This window comes from Lagopus leucura, unplaced genomic scaffold (assembly GCF_019238085.1).
Source record: "Lagopus leucura isolate 7727_CA_CO unplaced genomic scaffold, USGS_WTPT01 Super-Scaffold_100033, whole genome shotgun sequence".
Taxonomy (NCBI): domain Eukaryota; kingdom Metazoa; phylum Chordata; class Aves; order Galliformes; family Phasianidae; genus Lagopus; species Lagopus leucura.
In genome coordinates, this window is record NW_024962282.1 from 5,634,766 (window position 1) to 5,659,912 (window position 25,147).

Genomic DNA, 25,147 nt, shown 5'->3' on the forward strand with positions numbered 1-25,147 from the left:
CCTTTTTGGAGAAGTTTGTCCGGTTTTGTTTTGTTTTTTTTGCCTTCCCGGACAAAGCAGAATGGGGTCATGAGACTGTAATGCTCACCTACCTGACTGTGTGGCAGGTGTGCTGAGGAAGTCCAGGCAGGGATACAATGTATACAATGTTTTTTTCTTGAATTTTGTCTGATGTGGAAAGGTGAGAGGTAACCAAAATAGATTTGCTCCGTTTATTTGAGAAATAACAAAGCTTAACTTTTCTTTTTAAGTGGTTTTTCAGAGTTTGCAATGCTCGAAAGATTGGTTTTCAGTCCTGGAAGGTGGCACGGAGGATGATTTGATGGTCTTTTCTGAGCTTATGGCATGGAGGCAGGGTCTGCGTGGGTACTGGGGTGTTGTGGTCATACCATAAAAGCCACTTGGGAAGTTGGTGCACATGAAGTGGTGGCAGGTGACTGGAGAAGCGGCATCCCTTACAAAAGCAACGGTAGCTCCTTGGGACTGTTGCCAGACATGCCCATCTGTGATCCGATCTAGCATATTCTGCCCTGTGGCTGGCAAGTGTGTGGTGGCCTGAGTTCTCTGTTCCCTGTGCCCCTCATCTGTCTCTAAGCCTTGCTCTGGTTCCTCAGTTACTCCTTGTGTACATCCAATTTTGTAACGCAAAAGTGCAAACCAAAGCTCTCTCCCTGCTCATACTGAAAGGCTGCCAGCCCTGCTTGTGGTGGGAATCCCTCCTGGAGCTGCAGAAGTCTGCAAGGGCTCCAGCTCTGCCTGGACTTCTGTCCGATCCTGAGCCTGCTGCTGGGAGCAGGAACGTGCAGCCTGGGCTGCCCCAGGTCACCTGTGCAGGTCTTGAGAAATAATGGGGAGGGGGCAGGGGGAGAACATGAAGCCTGCTGGTTTAGTCCCTGTTCCTCTGGTGAAAGCAGGAAGCAATCGAGTGAATTCAGTATGGCTCTTAGCCACCAAAACGATGAACTGGACAAGGCATGCAGTGCCCTTTTCCCTGATGTGAAAGATTCCCAGCGTGGCTTTGGGGTGGCTCTCCATGGATAGTGGAGCTCGGTGGAGTGTCCAAGCAGTGTTTGGGAGGAGGGGCTCAGACACAAGTGTGAAACCTGCCCATTTTCTTGTCTACATGCCTACTCCAAAGGTGTGAGGGAGGCTCCCAGGAGGCAAGCTGCCCTGGAAATACAGCAACAGAGGGAGAGCAAGGGGTGTCAGGTCTGAAGCAGGAGGCTTGTCCTGGAGATGGGAGATGCTGGGGCATCAAGGAGGGGATGGCAGCACGTGGGACAGGAAGTTACTAAAGTGCTGTTGGTTTCACTTTGTAAGTACAGGAGGCTCTTTCAGCTTAAGAATGGCTTGTTCTGTTTTCAAATGTGACCTTGTACTCGTTTTTCTCTCTCTCTCTCAAAAAAATCAAACTCATGGGAGAGCAGTCCTCTGGTTCCCTCACCAGCTGCTGTGGTGGAAGGAGATGTCTGAGGAGCATCCTGAGGAGCAGTGCTGTGGAGGCAGTTCTCAGTGTCCCTTGGAGCAGGAGGGTCAGAACAGGAGGGGTGGCACTGCAGGAGTCATATTCGTGCTTCCCATTTCCTACATTAAGCAAATGGTACCCAGGAGGGCCAGAAAGCAGTGGTGAAAGACAGCTAGCGTGGTGAGAATTACTGGCTGGCTGCTTTTGGAGGGTGAACAAAAACTGCCTTTCTCTTGACCCTGTCTGCATTCTGCTCTGGACTGCTTGTCAGTTCTTCCTTAGGAAAACTCGGGATGAGAAATGGCAGCATCCTAGCACGGATCACAGAGCTAAAAAAGCAGAATTTGAGTATTGCTGCTTGGTGCTGAGCGCTGTGGTTGTCCCATAGGGATGCCTAACATGCCCGACTCGCGTTGCTCTGCCTCAGCTAAGCTTCCTCTGGGACACCAGAGATTCTCATAGAGGCAGTTTTCAGGTGCCTGTTGTGGAAGTGCCACATCGCTGACAGAGCTGCTGGTTGGCATTGGCCATAAGGGAGAGCTGTGAGAAGCTGCAGGCTCCAGCAGGGCAATACTCAACTGCAGAGATCTGCCCACAGCCCTGGTAGATACTGTCCCAAAATGTGTGCTTGGGAGCGCAGAAGCTTTTTCTCCCCGTCCTCTGCATGCACTGAAATGTTGTTTTTCCCCACCCTGCCAAGACAACAATGGCATGAAAGCACTGAAGCATCTTGCACTTGAGTGGCATTGTATAACTGATGGGAGCCATTTGTATTGTGGTGCTTCTGGGTCTTCCGCAGTGCCTGGGATCCTGTTCTGTAGGCTGCTCATCAGGGAAACTGGGCTCTTTCCTGCCCACAGGAACAACCCAAGCTGAGTGGATCATACAGCTGATGCTGCGCTGGTATCAGCTTGAGAGTCAGACTTTGGAAACAGTGAGGCTGGAGGAGACAGTCCCCTTTCTTGCATGTTATGCTTCCTGCATGGGAGCATGTACACAGGTTAAAGGACAAGGTTGGGTGTATCTAGTGCTGTTTTCCCCGAAAGCAGCCTGCAATAAGTGTGGGTGGCACAGCCTAGTCCTCTGCTCACCTGATCCTGAACAGCTGGGAGCCAGGGACCTTAGGACACAGTCACTCCACTTCATTCTGCACATCCTGTAATGAGCCTTGTGGCCCTGGAGCCTGAAGCTTGTCCCATAGGCTTGGGTCTATGGGAGGGATTTGGGGAATATGGCAAAATTAATGGGAAGAGGTGAGCTGCTCTGCCTTGGTGAGAGTGAGCAGCTTGGAATGGATTGGTTCTGGAAATAGTAGGGTGGGACCCAGGTACTGCAGGGGGGAGAGAAGGTTCCCATCAGGTCCTCACTCAGGTTCTGTGGCATATGAGGCAGCCATGGGATGGTAGAAGGACAGAGCCAGAGAGGTGCTCTGCTCTTCTCCAGGAGACTGTAGAAGAAAGAGATGGAACTGTGACAGGAAGCGCACAGGGATTGGGACACCAGAGGTGCACTGCTGTCCCTCAGCATCAGAGAGGTCCTCAGCTGGGACAGTGAGCTGCTGGGTCTGTGGACCCTTGGCTTACCCCAAGGTGAGGGCTGCTGCTCTGTCACCTCCTGTCCCTGGCTAGCTGCTGCTAAGTGCATCTCCAACTGGGGGAAGCCAGCCTGGCAAATGCAGAGCAGGCTGGCTGTTATCTGAGGGGAACTGGGGAGCATTCCCACGATGACTGCCAGAACATGGCCAGTCTCTGGAGGAGTGGCTAGCAGCTGGGAACAGTAATTTCTTCCAGATCCAGCCATGCTAGAAGAGGATGTCTGTCAGGAATACAGCACAGATGTACTTATGAGACCCTCTAAGAAGAGGGTTGCTCCTCACGAATGAGTGAGTAAATCAAACTTATGCAGCCAGGCGTAACCAAAGATGAAAACTTGAGAACATTCTGTAGCATGAACCCCTTTCTTTATCACTTTGACGTTCTAGCAGAATTTAAGTTCACAAATGCTGTGCGGAAAAATACTGATGTACCTGTTTAAAAAAAACAAACTGATTTTTCTTCCTTTGTCCCAGTTACGCCAAGCTGTCTCTCCTTATTCCTTGCTGGTGCTAGTGCTCACTGGGAGCAGGTAGCCTGTCTGCCGTACAGCCCAACGTACACAGATGTGTCACTTGTAGGAGGAGCAAATCTGATGGTGTGTTTGGGATCCAAGACCCAGGTTGCCTGATTAGATTTCAGCGTATCTGCTGAAAACTGATACCAGCAGTGTTTGCTGGGCAGGAGGCCTGAGGGATAGTGTAAAGCACAGTGGCATGCAGTCTCCAGTCTGGGAGCAAACTGCGGGCTCACAGAGTGCTTGCTGCTGGGTGGAGGGGGGACAGCTGGGCGCTGGGCATTCCTCCTGGGATGCAGCTCTCACCTCCCGGCCTGTTCTCTCTGCAGCGTGGCACAATGCGGCGGCGTTATGAGGACGACGGCATCTCTGATGACGAAATTGAAGGGAAGAGGACATTTGACCTTGAGGAAAAGCTCTCCACCAACAAGTTTAATTCTACTTTCGTCATCTTCATGGAAGGCAAAGGTTTGTGCTGCAGCTGTGGCTTGAGCTGTTGCTGTCTGTAACCAGACAGCTGCTGTGGTTTTCCTCTTCACTGCAATGTGATGTGTGAGGTGACCTTTTCCCCAAGCTTTTAGGAGAAAGCTGACAGTGATCACAGTTGGATGTGTTCTCTGCATCTGACTACACACTGAGCCTTCCTGACTGCCAGCATGAAGGGCAGTTGTAGTGATAATCAAATCCCTTTCCAGTGTCCTACACTTTGCTGATTTTTGTTTTCCACTAGAGCTGAAGAAACTGACTGCTGTTCACACTAGCTCTGTGCTTTCCTTTCTTGTAAACTGCTTTTGTAACCCATGTGGACAGGTGAGGCAGGAATGTTATGCCTGCTCCCCTGCAAGCCCCACTTTGCTGGCAAGGTGCTTATCAGTAGAAGTTTGGTTCAAGTTTCCCAAGTCCATAAGCCAGGAAACTAGTAACAGGGAGCATGTGTGGGAAATGGCGTGAAGTGAGCTCGCTCTGGAGAGGGATGTTCTGGCCTGCAGCTCTGCAAGCTCTCTAATACACATGGCAGCCAGGAGCAAGAGGGTTTGCCTGGGACAGCACCTGAAATTGCAGCCACATGTCTGCTAGATGTTCAGTTAAGAGTACATGAGGTCTCCCTGCTGTCTTCTACCATGTGTGCAGCTCAGTGGGATGTCCTTTCATCACACAGCCAGTGCAAGCCCTCATGAGGATTTACCGTGAGGAAGGAGGTCCTGCTTGGCTGTGAGTTCCTTAGGAAAGCGAGGAGCAGAAGCCCAAGCTGTTTCTCTGTCTAGCCCAGCCTCTGGAGCAACTCCCCCTCCCTCCCTCCCTCCCAAGCAGTTGTCTTAAGAGCTGTCACCAGCACACACCATGCTGCTTGCAGAGCTGCCATAAAGGAGTTCCAGGATTTCTGCAGGAGTGTGGGAAGGGCAAGACTCCCTCAATAGACAGCTGTGCCACAGAGATTTGAGGAGGTTTTGAGCCGCCTGAGTAGAGTCTGAAGCTAGTTTGCAGGCACCAAGGTTGAGGTAGAGATCTTGTCTAACCTCTGTTTTTATACAATCCTCTGTAGGAGTCTTGCCTTACGCCTTCTTCCTTTTCTCCCCACACCAGATTTCACAGTTGAATACATCCAGCGAGGTGGCCTGAGAGACCCCCTCATCTTCAGGAGCTCTGATGGCCTGGGTATAAAGTAAGTGTTGGAGCACAGAGTGGAGGGTGGCTCTGCTCTGATTTCTTGCCTGACTTCATGTCATGGGCAATCTGATGCTGGTCACTGAATCTGTACTCTGCCAACCTGATAAGACTGTGCCCTGTTCACACTGTTGAGAAAACAGAGAAAAGCATCTTCCATCTCACATATCCTATTGTTACTAGTCTGTTTGGGCTTAAAATGAGAGGATTGAATTTGCTGTATGTGATCACAGTTCAAGCAAATACCTGGCAAATGTTACTGCTGCTTTCAGGCAACGTCTGTCTTGTTTGGTGGTGTTTTTTTGTTGTTGGTTTTGTGTTTTTTTTTGCCTAATAATACAGGCAAATGTTGCCAGATATTCTACAAAATGGTTGACTATCTGGCATTTTCCAGAATACAAAACTGGTCTGCCTAACATGTTTACTGCTAAGCTGCCATCCCTCTCTTGCTACAGTAAGTCAGTTCAGGTTTACTATTTTGAGTATAAAGCTGTACTGATGGAAGACTTTGTACTGTTTGGTGGTGTACCTACTGTTGGTATGTGTATACAGCACAGGTAGGATATGTAGTTTTAGGGCAAGTAACACTACCTCCAAACCTTACTGTTGGCAAGTTGGAAGCATGAATTAGATTTAGCAAACTTTGTCAGAACCACCATCAGCAGCACTGTTCTTAAATTCCTCAACTAGCTATATAAGGAATGGACAGTAGATAACGGAGTGCACGGTACACTGTGCTGTGATGAATATGTGAACAAATGGTGTCAGGCTTAGTTTTAATAGCTGGCTGACTTGGGAGGGCACATATTTGGTACTGAGGGTTACAGTGTGGGTGAAACAGGATTCCCTTGAGCTTTTGGTTATTTCTCTGGGTCTGGAGCTGCTTGAATGACTGTCTGCCCATTGTGCTTGTGACAGCAGCATTTGTGTAGATACAGTCAGAGGAGTTATGTTGTGTTACTGAGTATACTGCTTCTACTAGTCCAATGGTCTCCCTTGTACTGGGACAACCCATGCAGAGAGTCTTTAAAACGAGAGCTGGGATTGCTTAGTTCCATTCCTTTGCCGGAAGTCACTGTGCTCTGTAGGTGTCGTATCCTGTTCACAAGCCACTCTTGCTTACCCAGCCTTGTGCCACTAGAGACCTATGTGCACAGTCCTTGTCTGTATCTTCACCTACACCCATCAGACAAAAAAGAAGCACAGCGGGGCTGAGAAGAGGTTACGGGTGGGAAGAGAATGCAAACAGAAGTGCTTCATGAGGTTTTTTAGCAAGGTGTTTGTCTTGCAGGATGCCAGATCCGGACTTCAGCGTGAACGATGTGCGGCTGTGTGTTGGTGAGTGTCTCTCATTGTCCAGGAGCTGCAATGAACATCAGGTGCACACTGGGATGATAGGGAGAAACAGAGAGGCACTAGGTGTATCAAAGCTAGAAGCCTGGTTTTGTGGCACCCCTAGTGCGCAGCTGGTTGAACCTGAGCCGTACTTTGCCAGTGGGTCACAGCTTTTACCTGCTTGAGCAGTCTAGTTTGTCCTGAAAACATCTGTTTTGATGTGGGTGTGGAGGAAGATAAAGTTATGGGAGAGGCAGAGACATTGCAAGCATGTGTGGGTGGGTTCTTTGAGGAAGTGCATCCAGAGCATCTCTTCTGGGAGGCCTGTTGTGCACAGGAACAGCTCCAGTAACATTTGTCCACTCTGGCAGGGAGCCGGCGGATGGTGGATGTAATGGATGTAAACACACAGAGGGACATAGAGATGTCCATGGCACAGTGGGCACGCTACTATGAAACACCTGAAGCTGAACGGGAGAAACTTTACAATGTCATCAGCCTGGAGTTCAGCCACACCAAACTGGAGAACCTGGTGCAGAGACCTGCTACGGTCAGTGCAGTTGTTTCTGCAGGGATGTCCCTTCCCTTGTGCTTGCAGTCGCTCTCAGAGCGCAGTCCAGTGCGTGAGTACAACAGGAGAGGAGCTGTTCAGAGCGTGCATGGGCTCAGCCAGGGCTGTGCTCTGGAAGCTGTTGGAGCTGGTTCTGTGCTTGACTTGGATCCAGCAACTGATCTCACAGTAACGCTGGGGCTGTTAGGCCTCGGCTGCAGTGACCATGGTGCGTGATTCTACCTTGTTCGCTAGCTGCCAGTAATTAGAGAAATGGAAGTGATTTGCAAAGGAATAATTGGAGTAAAGTAAATTGTTCCTGCTGGCTGGATTTCAAGAACAGACACGGAGGTCAAACAAGCATCTGAATTTGGTAGAGAGGTGCAGTGTATTGAGGCAGAACGGGGATGCTATCTCCAAGCCTATCCCAGTTAGCTGATCCAATTGTCTCTTTGATACTGGGTGCAGAGCCTTCAATGCCAATGAGGTTTAGAATCAAGCAACAGCTCAGCAATGTTTGCTGCTTTTGTGAAAGAACAGCAAAATCTGGGGTGAAGCTTCATGGCTTGCCTGGAAACAACAATTCTGTTAGGATAACACCCTGGTGTCTGACTGCACGAGGTGGCAGGAAGTGTAGCTGATGTGAAGTGCTGAAGTCCCTGAGGGCAGGGAGTGCCCTGGGATAGGGCACAGCATTCTGTCTGTCTGCCAAGTAAAGAACCAGCTGACCCTACTGAAGTGTTAAAAGTACCTGCGTATCTGAGGTGAATGTCCTGAACTCTACACTCAGCAAAGAGAAACAGGCAGCTCTGAGGGCCACTTGTTTCTCTCTGCTAACTGCAAAGGGAGTCTGGATATCTATGCTTGCTCTGGCTTTGCTGAATCTGAGCAAGTTGTAGCCCATCCCTGCAGATGCTGCCCAGCAGATATTTTATGTGAGCCCAGTGTATATGTATATGTGTATATGTATGTGAGCAGTTTCTGATTGACCTCCTAAGTGGAAGAGCAGCATCCCCATGCTGTTCTTGTGATCTTGCTGGGGTGTTTGCTGTTAAAATTCATTCAGAGGCTCACTAGCATGAGAACAGCTGATCTCAAATGCTTTACATGTACGATTGCAGCGGGGGCACAAGAGAAGTTGCTGAGGTGAGCGGGAGCCAACATGGGAGCATTGTGGCCATTCAGCTAAACCCAGAGGCCCTCCTTTCCTTCCTAGGTCCCAGAGTTTGTTGTGGTTATGCTCTGAACTGAGCTTGCTGGCAGCCTGTGTGCAGCACCATAGTAATTTTGGTAGTCCAGTGCGGGAGTGTTGTGCCACTTTCATTTATACTCATGTCTCTCACTTTTCTGCTGCAGGTGGATTTGATTGACTGGGTTGATAACATGTGGCCCAGGCACCTGAAGGAGAGTCAGACAGAGTCCACAAATGCTATTCTAGAGATGCAGTATCCAAAAGTGCAGAAGTAAGTGACTTGTTTTGCTGCCTACCACCATTGGCATAGCTCAGGATCTCTTGCAAGAAATCTGCCCAAGGGAGAAGCAGTTTGTTCCAAGGGGGGAGGGGGAGGAACAGCTGTGCCACCTTGTGCCCCCTTACCCCATTTATATTAGCAGGTAACAACTCTGTTAATAACTCTGCAATTAGTTTCTGAAGCCTGTGCCACGTGCTGTGTGGAAGGGTGGGCATGTCATCTTGAGGCGCTTGCTGCACTTTGAGGAAGCTCTTGGTGCTTGCTGCTTTGAGGCATCTGGAGTCCCCTGAGCTGTGGAGTGCTGCCCATCCTTCCCTGTAGGACAGACCTGTGGCTTGAGGGTTTCTAGAGCTGCTAAGTGAGTGAGGATGAAAGATCTCCTCTTGCCTGGGCTAGATCTTCTTGCAGGGATGTGACAAATGTGAAGTGAGCTCTCCCACAAATCGCCTTCATGCAGCTGAAGTGCTTAACACTGCAGCGATTGGTTTCAGGCAATGCACTGAGCTGTTGGTTGGGGTTTGGGCAGCGTGTTCACTTTGAATGCACTGTATTTATTTAAAAATGTGGATCGCCACCTGTTTTCACCTTCTCTTCTTGGTTCCCACCAGGTACTGTCTGATGAGTGTCAAGGGCTGCTACACTGATTTCCATGTGGACTTTGGTGGTACTTCTGTGTGGTATCACATCCACAGAGGAGGCAAGGTAGGAGGAGAGTCCCTGTTGGGAAAGGTGAAGGCGCTATAGGAGAGTGACTCTTAGTGTTGTCTTCTATTGATCCTTGAGGATGCAGGTCCCAGACAGTGAATTCAAGTCTTTTCACCCTAAGCTTGTTCATGTATGGCTCTTAGGAGTAGCTGAGGTACCCAGAAGTCCACCAGGCACAAGCTGAAAACCCATGCTGTAGAGGTGATGCTGAGAAACTTTACAAAAGGCTGGATGGCATAGAGTATAATGACCCCATTCATCCAGTGCCTTGGGTTTCTGAAGGATCATTTGGCTACATGACTGATTACCTCTTGGTGTGGTGCAAACATTAACTCTGGAAGGAGCAACAACCAAAAGAAAAATACCTAAAGGTGAATGAGAGCCTCCTAAAGCTTAACTGTGCACGGATTTTTGAATAGCCAGCAGATGTGTGAGGGTGTCACCTTAAAACACCAAGTGATTTCAGAAGTAGAAGCTTTCAAACTGAAGGTGAGGGACAGGCTTTCCGTACAAAACCTATTGTAATGTTTCTTTTTTTTTGTGAGAAGTAGTTCTGAACTGGGACTGTTCAGTCTGGGGAAGAGGAGGCTGAGGGAAAACCTTGTTACTCTTTCAAATACCTGAAAGGTGATTGCAGCAAGAGCGAGGCTGGTCTCTTCTCACTGGTGACAGGATGAGGGGAAATGGCCTCAAATTGCATCAAGGAAGTTTTAAACTGGATATCAGGAAGGGTTGTTAAGCACTCAAATAGGCTTCCTAGGGAGGTGGTTGAGTCACCATCCCTGGATGTGTTTAAAAACCAATTGGATGTGGTGCTCAGGGACATGATGTAGCAGAGGGCTGTTAGAGTTAGGGCAGTATGGTTAGGTTGTGTCTGGACTTGATGATCTTGAAAGTCTTTTTCATCTGGAGTGATTCTATGATTCTGTGGTTCTAACAGTGTCAGATGTGAGCTTCTTGTCTGTAATCACTTCCTGTAGCTGAATCAGTCCAAGACTTGAAAACTGAACCCCAGTTCTGTTGAGATAAAGTTCACTAGGTTACAAATTTTGTGCACAGTTTGCTTCCCAGTTGGTTGTTTCCAGTCAGTCAAGCAGGGGTTCCTGTATGCCAGGTATCCCTTACTCCAGCTTGATGTTGTATGTGGGCCTGGTTGGAAGGAAGCCCATCTGGAGGGGGAACTGGAAGGTGCCAGTTCTCTCTCCTGCCCTCAGCAAGGTGAATTGTACCTTAAGCTCTGCTTGTAGTTGGATATGTTGCGTCTCTTCTTTTCACTTTCAGAGAAGAGATCTGTAGCAATTCAGATGCTGTAACACTGAAGGAGCTAGCTAATGCAAAGTCAGATGCCCTAGCTGGCTCTTCATCTACCCTGGAGAGCACAGTTATGTTCAGCAAGTGAAACTTAAATGACACCAAGTCCTTGCTGGGAGCAAACCCCCTTCAATAGCCATCGGCTGGATGTGCCCAGTGTCACAGATACAGTCTGTGCTTCAGCAGTACTGCTCAGGGGAGCAACACAGCAGACTCAACGTTGCATGAGTGAATTGGTGCAGTCAGAGCAGGGAAACGTGATGGTAGCTCAGCATGCCGTATAAGCAAAACAAATATCATATAGTGCAGAATTTGCTAAAGGCTTCACCTCTGTTGCCCAGTGAAATGCCCCCAGCTGCTAAACTTTGCCTTTGAGAGCAACTGGATATTCCTGGAGCTTCTGGTTAAAGCCACTGATCATCCAGGGCTGAATTCAATAAGGATCTTCTGCAGTGGGTGAGAACAGATCTGGGAGGAAACTGGCTAAATGGACAGTTACTGGGAAATTATACTATCCCATCTTTCTCCACTGACTTGAGCTGTGTTAAGGGATAACAGCAAACTGTCCCTCTTGAAGAATCTGGGCTTTCAACCTACTTCTCCTTGCAAAGGAATTGTAGCTGCCAGACTCTCCCATAATTCTGATTTGTGGCTCCACTGATTGCTCATAAGACAAGCTAACAGTGTCTGAGGAGCCTAGTAGAGGGGTTGATATTTACTGGCCAACCTGTACTGTGCAGAGGCTGAGAAATGCAAATCTCTAGTTCATCTGTGGCTCTGAATAACATATCAGCATTCAGAAAGAGACAAGTAAATATCTCCTTTGTTTCAGTGCTCTCATCTTTAGTTGGCTTTATGTCTGTTCACATTGACTTTGTAAGTAATGCCTTACAGAGCATCCCAGACTCAGTCTAGGAATGATGCTTGGTGCATGGGGGATGAGGACCCTTGTTCAGTGGCTTGCTCTCCCAGATGGGACAGCTGCTTTGGTCACTTGACTGGGGATTTCTGCACGTCTGCATCCTCTGTGGGTAGGGAGAGGAAGATGTCTGGATATTTGGGGGAGGGAGCAGGACAGGTTTAGAAGAAGCTAACAGTACAGTGACTTATGTGTTTTCTTTACTTGCAGATCTTCTGGTTGATCCCTCCTACACCCCAGAACCTGGAGCTCTATGAAAACTGGCTTCTCTCAGGGAAGCAGGGAGACATATTTCTTGGGGATAGAGTGTCAGAGTGCCAGCGCATCGAGCTGAAGCAGGGCTATACATTTGTCATCCCCTCAGGTACTGCAGGTTGGGCAGTTGCATCTTGTCTTCTGCCAGGTTTGTGGCAAAGGAACACCTGAGACGCAAGCAGAATCAGGGCAGGCAAAATTTAGCTTTCATGAGTAGAAGAGAGAGGGCAATGTTATGTGGCTCTGTTCTCTTGCTTGTGGCTCTCAAAACATGACTTTCATGATACTGCAGATTCAACACAGGTGTCCAAAAGGCTCTGTCTGTCTTTCATCACAAAAGGAGGCTTTCCCAAAACCCACCACAATGTCATTCTAAGCCTGACTTGTTTAAGCAAGCAGAACGAACGGGAGTGCATCAGCAGTGTCTTGCATGCGCAGTCAGTGCTGTGCTAGAAAACAGCAAAGGCGGAAAAAGATGGGGTGCAGAGTTGGGTCACACAGCAGCCTGAGTTAATTGTTGGCAGGAGCTGTCTAACAGCCTTTTAGGGCTGTGATTCAGACCTGGGATGTCTGTAAAATGCCCTAGCAGTAAGGAATACTTTCTTGTAAGGAGAAAGATGATTGGACCCCTTGCAAGGAATCACTTTCAAGGCTTCTAATAGAACTGCCACATAAAAGTTAGGTCCATCAGGCTGTCTCAGATGGCAGAAGCTGTTTCCTGTTAACAGTAGTGCAGAAATTAGGTGTGTTGTATACACATGTTCCTGTAGCTTACAGCAGAAGCAGGAACAGAAGACAGCAGGGGTTGTACAAGTGACTTGAGTCATGGGGTCTTGACTTTTTGCCCTAAGGGAATGCTGGGATCTACAAAATGTTGGACTTGTCTGGATTAACCTCTGAGACAATGGAACTGAGACTTGATTTACTTTGAGGTTTTTTTCCATTGTTAAATAAACTGTGAAAGACTGTTCTTGGTTCTGCTGATGTTTTTAAGTATAATGCAACTAGGAAGCAACTGACAGACACTGGAATGACAAAAAGTTGTGGAGGGGAGGTAAATACTGGCACACTCACTACCTTGGGAAGGTGAATTTAGGTGTGTAAGTATAAATCTGCCTCTAGCTCTTAGATGGGTAAAATGAGCTGAGCATTGAGTGATTCGGTAGTGATGCTTTGTGAGGATTAGACATTGCTGTGCTAATGCAAGTGTCAGCCTTCATCAAAGAGTTGGGATGCAGATGGTCCACTCCTCTCCTTCCTCTGCTGCTAGACCTGGCTGATGTGATGGGTCATGGCTAATCTGTTAACAGCTGACCTAGGTATGGTTTAAAGCCTAACTATCAGAGTAAGCCTAGGTGAGCAGCATGGAAGTTATGCAGTTTTGAGAGCCCTTCTCCAAAAACTGCAGTTGGTAAGTGGTTTCAAAGGAATTGACGTAGTAGGGATTTAACTGGTTGTGTGACCTTGACCTCCCCTATTCACTCAGCAGAACTCTTCAAACTCTTTCTCCCAAAGGTTGGATCCATGCTGTGTACACTCCCATGGACACACTGGTTTTTGGAGGCAACTTCTTGCACAGCTTCAACATCCCTATGCAGCTCCGGATCTACAGCATTGAAGACCGCACGCGGGTGAGGAGAGCTGGGAGGAAGCAGCCTCCTAGGGTGGCAGGGAGGGCACAGGAGCAGTGGTGTGCAGGCAGGCGATCTGCATCTCACCCTGTGACATTGCTGGAACTCCCCTGCTAGATGTGCAGGAAGGGGCTTGGGTGAAGGACGGCCGGTAGCACGTTAGGGCTTGCTGTGTTCCTTCATCCTACCTCCAGTCTGATGTCAGGCATCCAAGGGGTTGGAAGCATTGCAGAGAGTGTGGTGGGGATCTCCCCTGGCAAAGCAGCCAGGGAGGAGGAAGGCTCCAGCAGGTCTTCGGGAGTGCATCCAAGCACAATGCCTTTGCCCTTAGCCATTCTGCTCTTTTTTGATGTTGATTGTGGGCTTTAATGTGATAAAGATGGCTGAAACAAAAGGCTCCCAGAGAACTCAAGCCAAGAATGCTGTTGACAAGTGGGTGCTCTCCCTTGTTTCTTGTGGAGATGTGGCTCCTGCGGAGAAGCCTGGGCTGTGGCGTCTGCTGCTCTCCTGTACTAAGGAGAGGGAAACCAGTGGAGAGCTGCAATCCTGACAAAGACAAAGGAAGTGTTAATGTTAGTGATTTGCAAGTGAGAAGTACCTGGTGTCTGCTCCACCTGGCCTTTGCTTTCCTTCCACGTGGAGAATGACATCTGGCACAGATGCTGTTATTACACATGTACATGCATTTCCTGCCTCTCTGGAGGGGATTGGGCTCGCTACAGGCAGCACAGCAGTCTGCAGCCCTGTGCAGAAGGCAGTCTGAACTGATCCTCTTCCCTCTTCTGCAGGTCCCAAACAAGTTTCGCTATCCCTTCTATTATGAGATGTGTTGGTACGTGCTGGAGCGCTATGTCTACTGCATCACCAGCCGCTCACATCTCACCAAGGACTTCCAGAAGGAATCACTCAGCATGGGTGAGCTCCTCTCCAGCCCCTGTTCCTCCTCACATGCTGCTGCAGGTCTGTGTGGCAGGCAGGGAGGGCTGTGTGGGATAGAACTCAGGACCCTCACTTCCTCCATTTACAGAGTGGTTTCTCTGTGTGTTTCCTCTCATTTCCCTGTCTGCTGCACTGAGCAGTCAGAGGGTAGACTACTTCCTCCTCTGCTCTTGTGTCAGGCCAGGCTCCTTGCAGCTGCAAAACCAGCAGACCTGCTCCTGGCCTTGCTCATACATGCAAAGTGTGTAACAGAAGAGGGGAGGAATGCTGCCTTGCTGCATCATGGCGCCTTGCTGTGGGGCTGTGATGCTTTCTTGCTGATCAGGGCCATCCTGCATGCAGAGTTTGAGGAGCTTTGTCAGATGATCTTCAAGAGGGTCTCACAAAAGAGATGATTGGCCTCGTTAAAGCCTCTGCAGCAGTTTAAGAGGTTATTTGTTATGGATATACCCTTCTTGAGACTGGGAGAGAGCTGGATAGCCTGAGCCTGAGGGCCCTGAAAAAATCTGTACTCACTCCTCAGAGGGGATCTAAATGCCCATGACTGGGTGCTTTTCTGATGGCCAAAGCCTTCTGGGGACATTGGAGAATTGCTCCCAGCTATTTTTAGGGTCAGAGGAGGGTGCTTTGTTATGCACAGTCAGGCTCAGAGACCTTGTGGTCATCTGGAAAGCCCACATCTCCTGCCTCCCATCAGGAGGGCAGGTCCCACCCAAGACCAGATGGCAGGAGATGCCAAGCCCTCTCAAAATAAATCTGGACCTCAGCTTTGCTATCATCTGCTGGAGGAGGCTTCCCACATCCCGTGCCTGGCCATCCACAGAGTGACTGGGAGTAGGAAGGGGTTTTGCTATTCCTCTCTGGCAGCCATGTGCACCATCCTTTTTGTGATCTTGCCCCATGTATATCTGTTGTGCCAGTAACGTGCTTCACTGGTGATCTGTCTCACCATACTAAAGACACAGGAATTATGAACGTCCATCTTAAGCTTGTTAAAAACAATTACTTTTCAGTTATTTTCATAACAGGTAAGGACAGTTTGTGTAGATCCCCCAAAGCTTGCAATTCATTTACAGAACTCCTGAACAAGATTTTAAGAAATAGCTAATTAAATCTGGATAAATCCTGAGAGGGTTCCTTTAAAGACCGAATGTTTCCTGCGACCAGTTGGCCACTGGGATCTTGTCTCATGCTTTCTCTTTCATGGCAGATATGGAGCTGAGCTCCTCAGACTCGGTAAACATGGAGGAAGAGGAGGAGGAAGAGGAGGATGCAGCAGGAAAGGAACCAAGGAGACCGATCACAAGACGGTCTGTTCTTACCAGCCCTGTAGCCAATGGTGCCAACGTGGACTATGACGAACTGGGCAGGAGCTGCCGGAGCAGCCTGCCGGCTCTGAAGAAGAGCCCATCTGTAGACTCCTGTGACTCTAGCCGGGGCTCCCAGAATGGCCAGGCCTGGGAGCTACATGGTGGCAGTCCACGCAAGAGCAGGAGGGTGCACCTGACACAGTTTGAGCTGGAGGGGCTGCGCTGCCTGGTAGACAAGCTAGAGTCACTCCCTCTGCACAAGAAGTGCGTTCCCACCGGCATCGAGGACGAGGACGCTCTCATCGCCGATGTCAAGGTACGTAGGCTTGGGAGCACCACTTGTGACGCTGCTCCCTGGATGAGTTTGTTTGCTGGTGTATCAGAGATGAAAACTCCACGCCCTCCCCTCCTCTCCCACCCCCAAATGAGGAATCTGTGTGCATTCATGGTCTTAAACCAGTCATGGGGTGTTGCGTCTGCAGGTTTCTTTTTTCCGTTATGTAAGGCTAATGTGCTGGGTAATGTTGCACCAGCTGATGCTTCAGGACAGCCCTGACTTGGATTTTGGCTGGGTGCTGTGTGGGTCCCTTATAGGTGCCAGAGCTCATTTGCAGTGTGGTTTGTCCTGTTCTGGCTCTGGCCACCTTGGGCTGCTGGATGCTGTGATAGTTGGAGCGCCCTGTCTTGGGTAGAATTGTCTGTGTTTCTTTGGGTTGTTCACACAAGATGTTGATCCTGGTTTATGTGGGAGTCTTTGTCCAGCTTTACACCCTGCGCTATATCTGATCTGTTTTGCTGCCTCTGTGCATCATAAAATCATAGAATATTCAAAATTGGAGGTGAATCACAGAGGTTGTGGAGTCCACCTCCTTGGTGTTTTAGCCTTTTCAGTGTTGAAGTGAGAATTTCAGCCTGTATTCTGTGCAAAGTCCATCTTAGTTCCTTAATCCACAGTTACTTCCTGCTCCTTCTTACTGGCAGTGACCTGCTCAGCTGCCTGTACCAAAGCTGACAGCCAAATGCAGTCATAGGAGCAACTGCTCCTTGCTGTTCCTTTTCCAGGGGCAGTCTCCAGACTTTGTGGGGCATTTGGTAATCTATTCTGTGCTGGGGGCAGCTGTGTGCAGCCTGTGGTCCTAACTGACCCCATGGCTTGTAGATGTCAGAGACACTTGGCCACAGGAGCCTGTCAGGCCTCCCTATTAGGGGCTGCAGGTCTTCTTTCTCCTGGGTTTTTCAAGTTTGCAGCATGCGTGTCTGAGCCACCATGGCCCTGCCTGGACTGTACAGTGCTCTAGAGAAACATCAGCTGTGAGCAGGTTTCTCCCTTGGGATTCTTGGTGGTCCTGACCAGATGGAATGCTGCAACACACTTCCAGCTGTACTCTAATAACCTGTGTCCCTAGGCACAGACCTGGCAAACTGCCTTTCCACACTGTCTCTTGTGTGGTGATGGTGAGTTTCAGGGTGCCCGTGTGCTGGGTCATATGGAAAAATGCGTTTTTGCATCCTGTCATGAGTTGAGCCCAGAGTTGTCACATGGTGGCACCTGGCACTTTGGATGTGACAAAGACCTGCTTCCTGCTCTGTGCTAAGAGGTGCAGAGTCTCAGCAGACAGACAGCAAAGCCATTCCTGAAAGGGCTGCACCAACACTGAGCAGGAAGAGCTGCCTCTGTCTCCACCTTGACCTCTTAGCTTTGCCTGCATCCTTTGTACAGTTCCTGGCAACACTGCATCGCTGCTATTTGCTCTGCCGTAGCTTAAATGAGAGGGCTGTAGGAATCCAAGAGACTGCTAGCATGAGAAGTGAGGTTGACACATCTGGCACTGCTGTCTTGCTGAAAAATGTCCATGAATTCGGTCATACTGTAGAATGGTTGGGTTGGAAGGTACATAAAAGCCCCACCAGCCTCACCCCTACTGTGGGCTGTTTGCCTGCCACCAATCTGATCAGGCTGTCCGTGGCCTGTCCAGCCTGGCCTTGAGCACCTCCAGGTGTATCACTGTGCATGGTCTGGTGAGTCACTGAAGGATCACTGGCGAAGATGGGTGCGTGGGAGGTCCTATCACCTGTGGACTGCTTCTGCCCATCACTTTGGATCCCCATTCCTCTAAACCAGTAGAGGAACAGTCACAAACTAGTTGTTGCGTTTTGGCTCTGCCTGGAGCTGCTGGAGCACCAGGCATGTACCTGGTGCAACGTCTGCCCACATCAGAGCCATCACCTTGCTCTTCTGCCAGCATTGTACTCTCCCCTGCCTGCTCTGTTTATTCCGTGGGTTACATCTGCCCGGAATGTTCCCCATCCCTGTCTCTGGAGATCTGCCAGGTGGAATCTATGTTCCCAAGGCAGTTGGTTTCTCTAGGTGCTCATGTTGAAGAGAAGCAGCAATTGTGGCATCCTGCTGAAGCCCTTAGAGGAGTGATCGTCCCCTTAGAGGAGTCAGTGATCTCAGGACACTCCATGGGTAGTCTGATGCAGGGGTGAGGAATGGGCTGCTCCCACCAGAGCTGGACAGTGAAGGTCAGGCTGTGAGGCTCCCTGTGCTGGTATGACAGCTTTCACAGTGCATCTGATGCTTCTCACACAGTAGGCTGAGCTGAGGACCCCTTTGCTGCCCTTCCTGAGCAGAGGTGACCTCCATGTATGTCCAACAGGCATAGCATAGATGAAGTGCTGGAAAAGCCCCCAAGCTGTGCTACTGGTCTGAGTGTCTCCACTGCGCTGCAGCTGACCCTAGAGGGCCTGGGGTGGTGGTGGAGCTGGTGATGGAGGTGGTGGTAGTCCTAGCACTGAGTCAGACAACAGAGCTGGGCAGGGCAGATAAAAGCTGCAGCTGCCTGCAGGAAGCCATATGTCAGGTACGGGAGCGGCAGCTTTCCCCTACTGCTGCTTTTGGGGACTTTAAGTGCCCCTCCATGTTAACAGAGGGGGCACGATGGTCTTGGAGAACTGGGGTGACCTTGCTGTGGGTCTGTCCTCCTCTAGTGCTGAGGTCACTGGTGCCTTTGGGGCCAGAGCTGCTCCTAAACTTGACGGTGATATGTTCGTGCCTCCAAGCTGGGAGGGCACGGGTGCATTCCCCGCATTCTGGGGCACTCCTCCCCTCACCTTGATTGGAGCCCTTTCTCCCTACTCACGTCCAGCAAGAACCCGGAATCTGCTGTGCAGGAGGCAAAAGGAAGCTTCGGGGTGGCTCTCCCTTGACCTGGGGACATGGCCGCGTTCCTCCGTTTGCGGTGCGGCGGCGGGCGGGCGGTGGGCCACGTCGCCGGGCCCCTCTGCACCAATTGGCGCAGCGTAACCGCCGTGCCGCCCCTCCCGGCTCTGCAGCAGAATGGCTCTGCCCTCTGCTCGCTCGCTCTCTTTTTCTCTTCTGCCATCTTCCCGTTGCAAAGCATTGCTGGGAACCGCATGTGGGTGACGCAGCAGCATTGTTTCAGGCTCAGGAAACTGCCGCTACTGCCCAAGGGCTCGAGAGGAGCACGCGGCTGCCGGCGTGGCTGCTGGATGGAGCTGGGGAGGAGCCGGGGACGCTCGGGGCGGGGGGCGCGGGCGCGCTTCTGGCCATGTCCCTGAGAGCTGTGGATCCGGCGCGGGGCCGCATAAGCTGAGCCAGCCCAGGCAAAAAGGGGAGGGGGGGCAGCCCTTGCCGTGTGGGCACCGAAACAAAGAGGGCTCATCAAACTTCGCCTCGGAGTAGCAGCCGCTCAAGAAGCGCAAGGTCAGGCGATTGGCGGTGCATGCGGGACAGGGAGGGGACACAGGGATGCTCGGGGACTGCGGGGGGACCGGGGGCTCCGGAAGCTGGGGGTCCCTGCTTTCCTTCAGCAGGCGCTCGGGCTCGCCTCTCCGCTTCCTGTCCTTGGGACGTGCAGCCAGGGGTCCCGTCCTCGCTGCACCCTTGAGGCACCTGGGTTGGACCCACCGCCACCCCCAGCCGCAGCTTCCTGCGCGTACCCACGTGTGCGTGCATGCACCCTTGGTCCCTGACCTTCTCTTTCGGCCCGTGTCCAGGGACGGTGGGCTGGGAGGCGGAAGAGCTGCAGGCAGTGCGCCGGTGAGGTAGTGGCTTCCTGTCTGAATCAGTGCGGGGTTGCGGTGTTGGAGCCAGTCCCTAGGGATAGGGATGGGGTCGCTATCCCTGCCTGGCCGCGGGGATGCTGGCTAGAGGCTCCTGCTGGCGTGGCCATGGCAACACCACGTAAATAAAGCACCTTTGCAGCAGGCGTGTCTGGTAGGCAGGAGGCTCAACCTCTCCGGATAACGCAGGGTGCTCGGGGGGGGTAACTCACAGCGGGGCACAGGGGTGCCATGTCCCGAGGCTGTGGGGTGGGGGTGGGCGTGTATGTGTCCACACCCCTGCAAATCCCACAGCATCTCTGTAGCTTGCTGCTCTCTCCCTGCCCCTGTGCAGGGCCTTGGGGCTGAAACGCAGTCAATGAAAGTGCTCGTGCAGTCAGCTCAGCGGAGCTTGTCTGGAACATGGGGAGGGCTCGCTGCTCGTGGGCAGGGGGAGAGTTCCTTGAGATCCTTGCTAGTCCTTCCTGAGGCACGCTGGCCCTGGCATCTGTTCAGAGCCCACCTGGCTGGCAGGGGCATCGTTCTGCTCTCCTCACACTTGTCTTTTTTTGTCTTTTGTGCTTCTCTTCCTCTCCCTTTCCATCAGCTGCTGCTAGAAGAATACGCAAACAGTGACCCCAAACTGGCACTTACAGGCATCCCCATTGTCCAGTGGCCCAAAAGAGACAAGGTAGGAGCTGCAAAGAGGACTGTGGGTAGCTGTTCCTGGGGGGAATGGTGTGTGGTTTGTCCAGTTCTCCGCCTGCTTCTGGGGCTTGGCAGCACTACCTCCATACTGACCAGGGAGTGCTGCAGGGGCACAGCGCAGGGCTCCGTGGGCAGCCCCCAATGTGCTAGTGTATGCCTTGTCTGGGGGGATCTGCTGTGACTCCACAGGATACTTGTATTGGGCAAGGGCACGGGCCGCTCTTCTGGGGTAGAAGAGCAGGAGGTATTTGCATGCTGCAGGTGTGGCATTCAGGTGCTTGGTGCATCCACAGCTCGGTTCTCCTGCTGGCTTTCTTAGCACATGCAGCATCGTGGCTGCTCCCAGGAGGATGCAGTGGGGGAGATGTCTGCTGTCCCATGGGGGGTACTGCCACCCACCCACCTCAACTCCTTCCCTCTTCTATCCCCAGCTAAAGCTGCAGGCCCGGCTGAGAGTGCGCCTGCCCACCATACCCATTACCAAGCCTCACACAATGAAGCCAACCCCTCGCCCAACGCCCATCAGGCCCACGATGTCCCCCATCGTGTCAGGTGCCCGGCGGAGGCGCGTGCGCTGCCGGAAATGCAAGGCCTGCATGCAGGGCGAGTGTGGCATGTGCCACTACTGCAGGGACATGAAGAAGTTTGGTGGACCTGGTCGTATGAAGCAGTCCTGCGTCCTCCGGCAGTGCTTAGCGGTGAGTTTGTGGTACAATCCCATTCACCAAAGACTGCTGCAGCCCGGCAACAGTTCTGTGTGGCTGACCATGCTCAAGATTGGTTTCTGCAGGAAGGTTTGGGGTCTTTCCCATTGTTTGGGTGGTGGAGGGAGGAGGAGGAGATGGAAAAGCTGTCCTGCTCTGCCCTGGTTTCACCCCTACTTTCCTTTGTAGCCCAGGCTGCCTCACTCGGTCACGTGTGCGCTTTGCGGGGAGGTGGATCAGAATGAGGACTCGCAGGACTTTGAGAAGAAGCTCATGGAGTGCTGCATCTGCAATGAGATTGTTCACCCTGGCTGCCTGCAGGTGAGCAGCAGTACTAGTGAGAACTAGGGCCAGCAGGGCTGGACTGTGGGGAAGGGTGCTGCTGACTGCCCTTTGCTCTTTGCAGATGGATGGGGAAGGGCTGCTCAATGACGAGCTCCCCAACTGCTGGGAATGTCCCAAATGCTACCAGGGTGATGACACAGAGAAAGGCCAGGTAGGAGGCAAGCCACACTGAGGCAGGGGAGGGCATTTGTCCTGTGTGTCCTGCTTTGGGTAAAGCAGGATTTGGGCCAGCCAGGGCATGAAAGTGACTCTGGAAGTGCATGGGCAGGGTTGTGGGGTGGGCTGGAGACTGGGGGACCCCAGCAGGTGGCAACCAGGGTGCAATGCTGGGGTGAAGGAGCCAGCAGACACTGCTGCAGCCTGACCTCAGGGCTGACAGCTGACATTCCCTGCTCTATCTCTGGCTCCTAGGGAGCCCACTGGCATGCCAGAGCCAGGCCCCTGCAGAAGCGGCGAGCGCTACCAGGTCCTTCCGGCAGGCAGCGAGCAGAGCGCACATGGCAGTGTTCAGCCCACTGGCAGCTGCTGACACTACCCAGTATGCTGCCCTATCGCTACAACGCTGCCTGTAGGATTGTGCCCACTACTGTGGATGGAAGCAGGGCAGCCAAGGCAAGCTGGGCCCCAGACAGCGTCTGGCAGCGTCCTCACTTCCTCCTGGGTGATGTGCATGCTTGGGGTGCACGTATGGCTGGCTCTTGGGTCCCCCAGCACTGCAAGCAGCCAGAATGAGCACCCTTTCGCCCCCTCAGTGCCTCGTGCTGAGCTGTGATCTTGGGAGTTGTGAGAGGCAGGGGGCCTTTGTGCACAGAGTGGACACCAGCCCCAGCCTCAGGGGACACTATTTCTGCAAGAGGAGAAGGAAATGCCAATTTTTTTGCTGTGGGTATGGTGCATGACAACCATGAGGGATAAGAGGAGCACGTTCCCCTACCCCTGCTAACCTGCCATTCTGCCTCTGCAGAAGCGCAAGGTAGAAGAGAGCGATGATGACATGGCACAAGCCAAGGTGCTGCGGCCCTTGCGGAGCTGTGAGGAGCCCCTGACCCCGCCACCCAACTCGCCCACCCCCATGCTACAGCTGATCCACGACCCGGTGTCACCGCGAGGTGTGGTAACGCGCTCGTCCCCAGGCGCTGGTCCCAGCGAGCACCACAGCGCCAGCAGGGACGAGCGGTTCAAGCGGCGCCAGCTTCTGCGGCTCCAGGCCACTGAGCGAACCATTGTGCGGGAGAAGGAGAACAACCCCAGTGGCAAGAAGGAGCTGTCAGAAGTGGAGAAGGCTAAGCTGCATGGCTCCTACCTCACCGTGACGCTCCAGCGCCCCACCAAAGATGTTCATGGCACTTCCATTGTCCCCAAGCTGCAAGCCATCACCGCCTCCTCTGCCAACTTGCAGCACTCTCCCCGTGTGGTGATGCGCCACACACCTGCCCGGATGTACCCCCGGGGTGGGGGGGAGGACGAGGCGGCTGCTGAGGAGGACGAGGAGGAGGAGGATGAAGATGATGAGAACATGGAGGAGGGAGGGGCTGCCCGCCTCAACGGCAGAGGGGGCCGGGTGCAGGAGGGTGAGGAGAGCTGGATGCAGCGCGAGGTGTGGATGTCTGTCTTCCGCTACCTCACCCGCAGGGAGCTCTGCGAGTGCATGCGGGTGTGCAAGACCTGGTACAAGTGGTGAGTATGGGAACAGGCAGTGCTGCCAGGACCACTTGTAACTCCGCAGAGCCTGGGGCCTGATGGGCAGCTAAGAGGGGAAGGGGCAAAGGATCATTCACCCCCTAACCTATCCGTGCCTTCCTCCTCTCCCCAGCACTGGCATTTTTCAGGCAGCATCATCCCACTGCCTCTTCTGTCTGTGCTTGACTGTCCCCTCGGTGGGAGATGGTCACACGGTGTAACTCAAATCCCACACCGTGTTCCTGTGAGGTGCTGGTTCTCTTACCTCACCCGATGCCCCATGCAGCCCTTGCCCTTCCTGGCCCCACAGCACGAGTTGAGTGAGGATGGGTTTGCTGCCTGGGAATGCCTTAAGGGGCGCTGGCTGAAGACAATGCTGGCAGCAGGACAGCTGTGGATGGAGAGCTGGGAACAGACAAGGATGGGGAACTGGGTTTCTTGATGCCAAGAAGTGGGAATGGCACGGCAGGGAAGGGCTGGCACGCTTTGATCAGCAGGCATTGGGCTTGGCAGGCTGTAGGGGACGTGGCATGGCTGCTCTGGGAGTAGGGCAGCATCAGGTCCCCGGCTCTTGTGACAGAGGAGGGATTCATTCCACCTTCAGGCTCCATAACAGCTCCTGGTGATGCAGAGAGCACTGCTATGGCTGTGGGATGGGACTAGGTGGAGCATTTTGCCCCCTGGAAGCAAGGATACTGAAAATCTTTGCCGTATCTGGGGAGCAAGCAGGCTGGCAGTTGCTGTGCAGTTCTGTTACATGGCAGCAAAATTCTGCTGGAGCTCTTCTGGGTATCCTAGGTGGCCAGGCACCTTCAGCATCCTCGCATGTCTGGGAAGGCCCAACCAACTTGAAGGAGTGGCTTTGTTCTATGGCTGGAGCTATGCCAGGGCTAGGGTCCTCCCAGAATGACTGCCTCTTGTCCCTGACACCCTCAGTGCTCAGCTTTCACCCTTGTCCTCGTCCCCCAGGTGCTGTGACAAGAGACTGTGGACAAAGATAGATTTGAGCAGGTGCAAGTCCATCACCCCCCAGGCACTGAGTGGTATCATCAAAAGACAGCCTGTCAGCCTTGACCTCAGCTGGACCAACATCTCCAAAAAGCAGCTCACGTGGCTTGTCAACAGACTGCCAGGTGAGTGTGAGCTGGGCACTGGTCTGCTGCCAGCCTGCTCCACAGCTCCCCAGTGGCTGAAGCATAGCAAGAGGGGTACCTGCCTGCAGTAAGACTCCCGAGTGCCTGTGTCCCTTTGCCTGGGGAGCTGCCGTCATGGTTTTCTGCAGCTCTTCTCAGCGTGGAACCTTGCTCTATGTCCCACCTCAGGCAGGGAGAGAAGCTGTTTCCTCCTGCACCTGAGACCTGAGATGCCTCAGAACTGGCCAAGCCCAGCTGGCATCTTACATCTTTCTTTTTTTCCCGGCAGGCCTGAAAGACCTCATCTTAGCAGGCTGTTCCTGGTCTGCAGTCTGCGCTCTCAGTACCTCCAGCTGCCCCCTTCTCAGGACCCTTGATCTTCGGTGGGCAGTAGGAATCAAGGACCCTCAGATCCGGGACTTGCTCACACCTCCAACAGATAAACCCAGTAAGCCGCTGCCACGTGGCCAAGATGACTGAGCCAGGCACAGGGCAGGAGGTGTCACTGGATCTGCACGGCGCAGCACCGTGTGTCTGATCCCGGCTTTTCCCCTTCCTCTGCAGGTCAGGACAATCGCAGCAAACTCCGCAACATGATTGATTTCCGGCTTGCTGGCCTGGACATCACTGACGCCACGCTGCGGCTGATCATCCGCCACATGCCCCTGCTCTCCCGCCTTGACCTCAGCCACTGCAACCACCTTACAGACCAGTCTGCCAACCTCCTCACGGCTGTGGGCTCTTCCACACGCAACTCCCTCACTGAGCTCAACATGGCAGGTGGGTGCTGCTGGCCTTACTGGCACGGAGCGATTTGCTCCTCTGCTCGGTGCTGACACTGCAGCT

General features: G+C 52.3%; 1 protein-coding gene across 2 annotated transcripts in view; it reads left to right on the forward strand.

The window, feature by feature from the left end:
* Positions 1-25,147, forward strand: part of KDM2A (lysine demethylase 2A) — a 32,835-nt gene that overhangs the window by 6,605 nt on the left and 1,083 nt on the right. The window contains exons 4-22 of one of the 2 annotated variants that reach the window (XM_042881900.1): positions 3,904-4,042; positions 5,159-5,237; positions 6,531-6,577; positions 6,946-7,124; positions 8,481-8,587; positions 9,205-9,298; positions 11,742-11,895; positions 13,302-13,417; positions 14,206-14,332; positions 15,567-15,982; positions 20,339-20,422; positions 20,871-21,137; positions 21,333-21,464; positions 21,550-21,639; positions 21,900-22,100; positions 22,453-23,165; positions 24,138-24,301; positions 24,591-24,749; positions 24,866-25,081. In XM_042881900.1, coding sequence (XP_042737834.1) covers positions 3,904-4,042; positions 5,159-5,237; positions 6,531-6,577; positions 6,946-7,124; positions 8,481-8,587; positions 9,205-9,298; positions 11,742-11,895; positions 13,302-13,417; positions 14,206-14,332; positions 15,567-15,982; positions 20,339-20,422; positions 20,871-21,137; positions 21,333-21,464; positions 21,550-21,639; positions 21,900-22,100; positions 22,453-23,165; positions 24,138-24,301; positions 24,591-24,749; positions 24,866-25,081 — 3,484 coding nt within the window. The remainder of the gene's footprint in view (positions 1-3,903; positions 4,043-5,158; positions 5,238-6,530; positions 6,578-6,945; positions 7,125-8,480; positions 8,588-9,204; positions 9,299-11,741; positions 11,896-13,301; positions 13,418-14,205; positions 14,333-15,566; positions 15,983-20,338; positions 20,423-20,870; positions 21,138-21,332; positions 21,465-21,549; positions 21,640-21,899; positions 22,101-22,452; positions 23,166-24,137; positions 24,302-24,590; positions 24,750-24,865; positions 25,082-25,147) is intronic. The other variant, XM_042881901.1, reaches the window with a different exon arrangement.